The sequence below is a fragment of the Lactuca virosa genome, chromosome 8 (assembly GCF_052849685.1).
Source record: "Lactuca virosa cultivar CGN04683 chromosome 8, Lactuca_virosa_CGN04683_v6, whole genome shotgun sequence".
Taxonomy (NCBI): domain Eukaryota; kingdom Viridiplantae; phylum Streptophyta; class Magnoliopsida; order Asterales; family Asteraceae; genus Lactuca; species Lactuca virosa.
The window spans coordinates 31,363,032-31,372,968 of record NC_136433.1 but is presented as its reverse complement, the minus strand read 5'-3'; the positions used below and the strand labels follow the sequence as shown (position 1 = coordinate 31,372,968).

Genomic DNA, 9,937 nt, shown 5'->3' with positions numbered 1-9,937 from the left:
TCCAGTCTTTTGTAATCACACTATCAATGTAAGATATTATTTATGAATATGCATGTAGCATGTTTTGGAGCGACAATGTCTTTAGTACGAAAGTTAGGGTCTTTCAGTTGATGTAAGAGTTAGATCAACTTTAAATGAGAAGAAACAAACAAAAATGTAATAATTTGATCGACTTCCAAAACAAGAATCTTGTTGATAAATAAAAACCCAAGGCTTTGGTTCCACTTTGTGTTAGGGTTATAAATGACAAACATAAAGTCAAAGTAATCAAGCTAAGTCGACATGCGTACTAGAGAAGTATTATTTATTTCAGAACAGAATCATCACAACATTTACAAGTGCAATATATATATAATGAGCAAAAGTTAGTCATGGATCATGTTTAAAGCATACTAAAACGAAAAGCACCTGAGACCCTCTAGCGAATAATCCCTTTGGACCGTTCTACTCTTCTTTCTTACTTGAAGTTTATAATGAAATCTATATTCTCACTTTCGGAATCTCCCTTTGGAATATGGGATTTTTTTTCTAGAAATTGCCTTTTGGAATTTCCTTCTTGAGACCGTCTTTTTGACATCTCGCTTCGGAGATAAACTTCAAAAATAAGTTAAAAGTGCAACCAGACTCCGTAATTTAATGACTTGTTGGTATCGTATAAAAAAACATAGCGCCGATACCACTTATCGGGAGTTAATAAGAACTAAAAATATTCATGATTCCAATGTATTGTATTACTATAATGGAAAACATAATAAATCGCTCACTCAATCTGTTATTACAATGTGTTTCCCAAACCTATTAAATCATAAAGCAGCATTGATGAAAAACAATTAAAAATATAATCATTAAACTTGCAAATTAGAGTTCTCAAATCCTTGTTATTGGCAACGTAAATTAATCTCACAAAAAAAAGGTTTTTCACACTGGAATCTACGAATTGGAGGGATATACAATTATACATACATGAGAAAGCCTTTTATTATGTATAGAATTAAGGAGAAGTAGAAACCTAACAAAAAGTATCAAAGTATTATGGGATTCTATCAAATTGTGATATATGAGGATTGAGGCATGAGCATCCTTCGTATGTCAAATTCCTTTGTGTAGTGGTTTCCAAATATATTGAAGCGACAAGAACAAAATCCAAATTCGATAGGAGATTTTACCCGAAAAACAAGGATGAATGGTATTCTACTATTCCCTACATGTGGAAAGGCCCACCTACGAGATTCTCGCCAAGAGCTCAACAAATTTATGGGTAAAGTGACACCTACAATTATACTATAAGTAGAAGGTCATATTTAGATGTTAATCTCTAGAAATTTTAAGCAATCCAATAGAGTTTTATTTTGCAATCACTTTATCCCTTTCAAATCATCATTAATTTGATCGAGTATTTTTATGATTATTTCCCTAAAAGAGTTTTAACGGGTTTTCTTCTCGATGATACCATATCAAAGAAACAAATATAATAATCAAAGACAATATTCACACGGTTAATTATACAAAAAATTATGGAGTATTTTTCTTATTAACTTTCAATTTTACTTTTTCCTAATAAAACTCTTATCTCTAAATATTATTAAAAGAGAACCTTTAATTCTAAATTGAAGAAATCAGGGCCATTGATTGCATTTCAATCATATATTTCCCACTATTGGATTATTTGCTGACATCATCTTTGTCAACCCCTTTATTTTTGTCCACAAATTTTATAAAACATATTTTACGTTTTAAATTAGGAAGTCTATTAATGACAATTAAATATCACCAAAAATAAAATGAATTAAATTAAGAATTTTATTAATGACAATTAAATCTCACCAAAAATAAAATGAAAAAATGTTCTGCCCCATCCCTTATTACCAGTACCCCTACCCTCTCTCCATTTTTTTTACATAATTTATCTAACCTAAGTTTTGTAGTGGGAAAGAAAATGGGGGAAAAAAGAAATAAAATATATGTGGGACTTCGATCTGTATAGATCAGTCTTGTATTCGATCATCACGAAAGAATGAGGAATGATATAGAGATAAATTTCTTTGGATTTTACTTTAATTTGATCGTAGTTTAGATCGATTTTGGGTACGTTTTAGATTATGTTTCTTTTATTCTGTTTCAATTATGAAGTTCCAATCTATAAAACCTTTCGATTTAAGTTTAAATCCATCATGGTTACATTTTTTGAATCTGCTTCGATTTTTGTTCTTATGATATGTGTTGTTTATTTTGATTTTTTAAGTTATAAATATCTGGAGAGCAAAAGGATGGATACAGCAACACCGCTACCTCTCATCCATTGTTTCGATTTGGAAGATATGTCCACTAGGTAGTGAATTTGTATATGTCAATTTTCTTTTTTATTTTTACATTTTTGTATATGCATTTAGTCAATGATTTTTTTGTGGCTTACCAAGTCATGAATGGAAGATATACTTGAGTCAATATCTATAATGCTTTACCCATTCGATCCCTTCTTGGATTTGGAGATGAAATTTAAACCCTTATATCAGTGAGTGATCCACATATTCTACAACTCAACAAAACCCAGTGGTGATATGTGTTTTGATTTATTGTAAAAAACATATTTTAAAGATACAAATTGGGCTATCAGAAATAAGTTATTCACCTATCCTTTTTTAATATTATAAAAAAACATCTTTTAGACTCAATAGCAAATAAACGACAAAGTTTTAGTATACCATGTAAATAGATTACATCGATAAATCTTATTGGAAAATGTTTGGGATTGATTAATTTTGGTTAATTAGCAGGTTTTTTTTGGTTAACTTGTGTTGTCTGGGCATGCCGAGAAGCATAGTAAGAACCTTTCACAACCTTATTCTTTCGTTTAACTGGTTTGAATCTTCTTATTAAGTTTACTTTCTCAAGGATAAATGGGTACACCATACACTCTTGAAAATAGGGTTGGGAACATTGTGAGAACATTAAGTTTACTTTCTCAAGGATAAATGGGTACACTTAATGTTCTTAATTTACTGTAATAAGGACTTCCTGTAATAGTTGATTGGCCCTACCCAACTATCACATACAAGGTAATGGATTTATGTTGTTCTAAATGTGTTAAAATGCTTCACTTAGGTGTTACTCAGCACATGGTCTGCGGACTATCCACATTGATTTCATGATTGAGAAGAACACATCACATCGACCAAGATCAGACCATCAACCATATTAGTGACCCCCACTGAGATTAGCAATGTAATTTGAGTAATCATCCAAAACAGGCAATGAACTTTGAATTGTAGTAAATCTAAAATCAATTCCTAAATTGTACATCAAACTTCTAACATTAAACCTTGAACATTTTCAATTAATGTTATCGAGTTGATATGCATTTGATTATTTAGGTATATCGTAAATTGTTTAGCTTCTCCTATTGAATTATGGCGTGAATGTAAAGTTTTACGTTTAACCGTAAACATGAGGCTTTAGTTTGGTTGTCTAACTAATGATTTGGATGAGACAAAAGCATTTTATGAGTGGATTCTTAAAATTAGTGAAGGTAATATTGGTGGCCATAATGATGGTGAAGCTGAAGTTGAATTTCCAGAAGACATTGTTGTTCGCTCTATAGGTGACCATATTCATTCAGTTGTATCCACCATTTATCCATCATTTGAAAATCATCTTAATGATCCATCATATTTTCAAGATAAAGCTATTTTGGTACCTACAAATGAAGAATTCGATGCTACCAATGACTACATTTTAGGATTGATGAAAGATGAAGGGAAAACATATATGAGTTCAAATTCTTTATGTGAGATGGAGTTACCAGATTTTTTTGAGGAATCAATCTACTCTTCAGTTATGTTGAATGGTTTTAAGGCATCTAGAATTTTCAACCATAAACTTACACTAAAAATAAGTGTTCCAGACATGTTAATATCGAGCAAACCAAATGACTATGCAATGGTACTAGATTACATATTGTTAGGATTGGAAGACACGTCATTGAAGCCTGAATCATATATGCTAGATTCTTTAATGAGACTACTTATATACTTTGCAGGAAGTTAACTCCGTCTAATAAAAGAATCTCATTTCGTTTTTAGCGGAAGCAATTCCCCATAGTTGTTTATTTTGTTATGGCCATTAACAAAAGTCAATGACAATAATTATCAAATGTTGGATTATACTTGCGTATGCCCGTCTTCACTCATTGTCAGTTATATGTTTTTTGTTTCTCACGTCACAAGTGAAAAATGATTGAAGTTACTCATATATGACGAGGAAGATCATCCAACTAATAAAACAAAAAGTTATGTCTACAAAGAGATCCTTCAACGATTATAGATATTTAGGTGTTTCATTGTTTTTTTTTCAGACATTTCAATGTTACCAATAATGCTAAGTTTGTTTCTGTTACTTTGTTTCTGTTATAGTGCCAATTTTTTATACATTGATATGTACATTTTTATATGTTCTCCGCGTTTTACGCGGGTCATAATCTAGTACTTTTTTTATTTGACAATATTAACTAATTTACCGGTAATCTTTCGGTTTAAAATATTTTTTCGAAAAAGAAATTTATTACATAGAAACTCTTAACTTTTTTTTCCTAAAAATATAATATTTGGTAAACTTCTTTGTTGTACCATTTTTTTATTCATAATTCCTCTATTTTTATGTTGTTCTTGATATTTTTCAATATTAAAAACTAGGTGTGAGACCCGTGTAATACACGAGTTTTTTAAAATAAAAATTAATATATTTTGTTAAGCATTACATGTTTAATAATTTACAAAACTGAATTTGGAAATAATATTAATATAAGCTGTGAATGAACCAATTTTTGCATGGTTTCTGCAAATTATCGTGAATTCAAAATGGATTGACAAAAAATTATGTTTTTTCAATTAGGAAGGTTGATTTGAATTTAAATTGATTTAATATATTAATGGACAAATTACTTGAGAATTTATGGAGACATTTAAGTTTCATTATTTTCTTTATAATATTTTTAGATTAGATTTTTTTTAATTTAATAACAAAGCCAAAAAAACCACAATATGCCAAGTGGATTTAAATGAAATTGAAAAAATTAAAAAAATGTAATGTGGCATATTGAATTAGGTGATGACATGTGGCAAAAAACCTTCATTTATTAGGTAGGACTGAATTAGATATTTGATTTATTTCAAAACAAGAAGAAATGATATCTTGTACGATTCTTGTTGGAAAAATACATATCCAAATCTACTTACAGGTTGCTCGGATATTGTTATTTGAAAGTGATTTAGGTGTGGAATTTTTTCAAATGAAAACGGTATGGTTAGGATTGTTTTACCTTTGACTTTATGTATTCAAGATATTTAATCTTTTACCGAACAAACTATATAAAACTAAAGATATTGACATATTCATTCAAACTCAATAATACTTCCACTTATAGGAAATTGTGATGCATTTGGTGTTAGAAAATCGGGGTATATATATACTTGGATCAATGAGAGTTGTGAAACACTTTCAGATTAAAGCATTTTGAGGGTACACTCAAAATCTCTAACCGGATGAAACTCGTTGTTTTCTAGAATGGAGAAGGAAGAAGATGTTATGAAAATTTGTACCCAAAAATGATTTCGAAATTGATCATATAACAGGAACTAACTTACTGTCTTAAAACTGCCATATGGTAGTTACAGGAAAACAACTTCCTGTCTAAAAAATGTCACATTACCTGTCACAAACTAACATAAAATTGGGTCTATAAATGGATCACAAACCCAGGCAGGGGCTCTGCCCCTCAGACCCCGCCAGGGGCTGCCGCCTCTTGGACCCCGCTCCCATGGGCGCTGTCCCCGGACCTCCGTCAGTTCAGGGGCTTCGCCCCTAAAGAGCAATATACTTTCAACAAAGACAAAATTAAACAAATGTGCACTCTGCACCATACCTATTTGTTCAATAATTGTCAAAATGACATTGATCAACAAATTAACCCCATTACACTTAAATAATATTAGTGATATAAAACCACCAACAAACCTCCCCCATTTAAGTGTAATCTTGATTAACTTAAAATTAAAATCATAACAACAACAAACAGATGCATAAATGAAATATCATGACGATTGAATTTGTAACACCCTGTTGAAAGTACTTGGTTGGGGTCTCGGAAACCAAAGGGTAGGGGCGATTCGGTCTTTTATGGGTCCCGGGTTTCATCCGGAAGGTTTTGGACTTGGAGGTGTCGATGGGAGCGTAGGGCTTCCCGCCACATTTTCAAGGATATAAAGTTCGTCGGAAACGGACTTAGAATGAAGGATTTATGACTCTTTGAAGTTATTGGTGAAAATGGCCCCTAATGGAAATAAATGACAAGGAAGGACCATGCATGCAAAGTGGAAGGCGCGTGGGTACGCCCAGCGTAATCAGGATGTACGCCCAGCGTATAAAAGGAAATGGTCGCGGGTGTTTTTGGCGTACGCCCAGCGTACGTCCAGTGTCCAGAAACCCTAATTTTAGGGCCAACCACTATATAAAGAACTTAATGGCTCAAACCCTAGCCTCCTTATCTATCCCCCAACCTCAGAGATACCCAAGAACGCCTCATCCCCTTATTCTTGTGTGGTTTTAACCTTAAGAAGCTCATTTTGGCGGTGTAAGCGTGGAAGAGGAAAAAAAGAAGTTGGCAAGGAAGAACTTGGGAAGTTGGAGCTCATAGATCTGGGATAGCATCATCCTTTGGGACTATTTGGAGGTATAAAGTTCATAACTTTACCTAAGAATGCTTAGATCTAGTGTAGTTTGGTTTTGGAGTCATTTTGGTCCCAAGAATGGACCTTTATGGTGAAATCTTGTTTGTGAGCTTAGGGTTACCACCCTCAGAGCTAAAAGGGTCCCATAAGCAGTAAAGTCTCCATCTTTAATGTCTTAATGGGTTCATGCAAGAGATCTAGCCCTTTTCATGAAAGTAGAACATCATTTTTGGAGTTTGGGCTTGTTTGGGCCAAGTAAAGTCACCAAGTTAGTGACTTTATGGATTAAGACGTGGAAAAGGACCAGGAGCTGTGATTGTAGCTTCTAAAGCGAAGTATTAAGGACTTAATGAGATATGGACTTAACAAGGGGTTTACGTTGAGCGTACGTGAAGGTACGCCCAGCGTACACACCACTTAGTCAGTACGCTTAGCGTACGTGGATGTACGCCCCACGTACTCTGTCAGTTGGGCCTTGTGCTTTTGGGACACGGTTTGGGCCATGCTTTGGGTCTTTGGGCCTTAGTGGGCCATCAGAAGTCAGATAATTTAGGCCAAGAATATGTTTGGGCTTAGGGTCAGGCCTATTAGAGGGATTGGGTCCAATTGAGCAAATTGGGCCATTAGTGGGCCACTAGTGGGCTTGGAAATCCTACCTAGTGTTGGGCTTTTGGTTTTGGGATTGGGCCTAGGTTTGGATCGTACTGGGACAGGGGTAGAATGGTCATTTTACCCCATGCATGGATTAAGGATTATGGTATGGGACCCAATTGCTAATTGGGAATATTGATTGGTAGTGGCAGCTCGGGATGCTGGCAGGGCAGCAGCTAAGGAATTCATACGGGAAGCTTCTGCAGTGCGAGGTGAGTCTTCTCACTGTACCAATGGGTCTAAGGCACCAAGGCCGGCCCATTTTATGTTATGTGGTATACTAGCTATAGTAGAGATATGTGGTATGATAGTTAGCTTTATGCTAAGTGGTATGCTAGTGATTATGTGATATGTGGTATGCTAGTTGTCTTTGTGATACTTGCATGGAAGACCATGTGGGGTATCCCATGGCACAATGGTATAAGACCCTGGGGGGAGCCCACAACATCCTTACAGGTTTACGTACGTGTTATGTGTAGATACTTCTGTGATACATGATATGGTATATGATTATTTATGATATTGGCAGGGAAGACCCCGGGGGGAGTCCGTGGCATTGGATGTAAGACCATGTGGGGTAGCCCATGGCATTCCTAGGTAAATACCATGTGGGGTAGCCCATTACATTGGATGTAAGACCATGTGGGGTAGCCCATGGCATTCCTAGGTAAAGACCATGTGGGGTAGCCCATGACACTATGGTATAAGACCCTGGGGGGAGCCCACGACATCCTTACATGTTTATGTATGCATGGCTTATGTGGTATGTGTAGCTTTATAGCTAATATGATATGTGTTAGGTGGATTGTGTGGGATATGCTCTGGGAAACTCACTAAGCTTCGTGCTTACGGTTTACTGTTTGGTTTCGGGTTTCATCGTTCTGGAAAGGAAGGGCTCGGATTGATCGCAGTGCACACACCTGTTGGATTAATGTCTAAGTCCATAACTATATTTGGTATGTACTTGACCCGACCCGGCATGGTCCATTTGGGTTGCACTTCACCGGCATAATTTATATGGATAGTCTTTTGAGAATAGTATATTTATGATTTATATTAATATATTATAAGTTCTAATATATTAATATGGAATCATATTATTCAATTAGTATTGATCAAGAATTAATTTAGAATTAATTAAGTGATCAAAAAGAACTAATTAAATATGGACTCTTATATATATGGAATGGGCCAAGTTCATTTAGGTTGGGCTAAGCTTTCATGGATGGTCCATGGAGCTTTTAACCCATGGATCCTATGTAAATGAAAGGTCATGGGTATTAGGGTTTACATGGATGTAACCCTAATCCTCCATAATATATAAAGGTATCCTTGGCTCACAAAATTGGCACAAGTGTGTGAAAATAAGAGTGAGCCGATTTTAGTGTGCATACATATTCTCTTAAGTTCTTCCAAGGTGTTTTGGTGATTTGTGATTCCATTTGAGGCTTCCACACTATTGGGGCTAAGCTCTTAAAGCTTAAAGACATCAAGCTACATCAAAAGGTATGTCATCTAACTAGAACTTTGTAGTATAAGTGCTTCATAATATGCTAGTTAGGATGAAACCTTGGAATAGTTAATATTTGCATGTATAATAGAGAAAACATAGATCCAAGGTTTATAGGGTTGCATGTACACCATAGGAGTGTTAGAACTCAAAACCCAACAGTGGTATCAGAGCCATGGGTTGTTTTCTGTTATATTGATGCAAATGTTTTATTTTCAAGTTGGAAAAAAAAGGAAAAAAAACATGACGTTTGTCAAATTTTAAGATAATTACTTGTTTTGTGAAAACGAATTATTTGTAAAATTTGAATCATTTGTTATATGAGTTGAATTAGGTCAAATTTAGTAAAAGATAAAATGATATGATTATTTTATTAGTTTTAAAAGTTTGATCTAAATGTTTTAAGGAGTTACATATTTTGTCATAAAATTTTGGAGCTCAAAAGTTTTTTTTAAAGTTGTGATCTTTAAGGGTTTTTGAAACTTCCATAAGTTATGGATATGAAAGTTTTTTTTTTTTAAAAAAAAATTTGATTCAATGTTTTTATGGAGTTACAAAATTTGGTGTTAATGTTTTAAAGAATTCCATAACTTGTTCTTAAGTTATGGAACATGGAAAGTTTCATCATAAAACACCATTAATTCCAGAAGTTATGGAATCCAAAAGTTTTCAAGAATTACAAAACTTGCCCTCAAGTTTTGGAATTTGAGAAAAGTTTTTTATGAAAAAAAGAATTGAATTCTAAAACTCTTGGGTTCATAACTTAAACAATTAATTAAATGGTTTTAATTTTGAGTTTAATAATTGGAATTATGATGTTTTGTTGAATAGTTCAAATTAACTCTTATGGACTTTATTAATAGTTAATTAAAGCGTTTAATTAAAAGAGTATTATTAAATCCATAAATATATGGTTTGAGTTTAATTAAATTAAAAGTCTAGTTTAATTAATAGATTAAACCACCAAGTATTTTAAATGTCTAAAATACACCCTTATACTATTATAATATTAAAAGTTTAATACTACCTCCGTCCCAAATTAATTGTCCACATT

General features: G+C 33.6%; 1 protein-coding gene across 1 annotated transcript; it reads left to right on the top strand.

Moving 5' to 3' along the window:
* Window positions 1-3,407: 3,407 nt before the first annotated feature.
* LOC145130215 (uncharacterized) lies at window positions 3,408-4,054 on the top strand. Its single transcript, XM_079065051.1, has 3 exons — window positions 3,408-3,412; window positions 3,522-3,939; window positions 4,037-4,054. Exons 1-3 carry the CDS (start codon window positions 3,408-3,410, stop codon window positions 4,052-4,054), a joined length of 441 nt encoding a protein of 146 aa, XP_078921177.1.
* The last annotated feature ends 5,883 nt before the right edge of the window (window positions 4,055-9,937 follow it).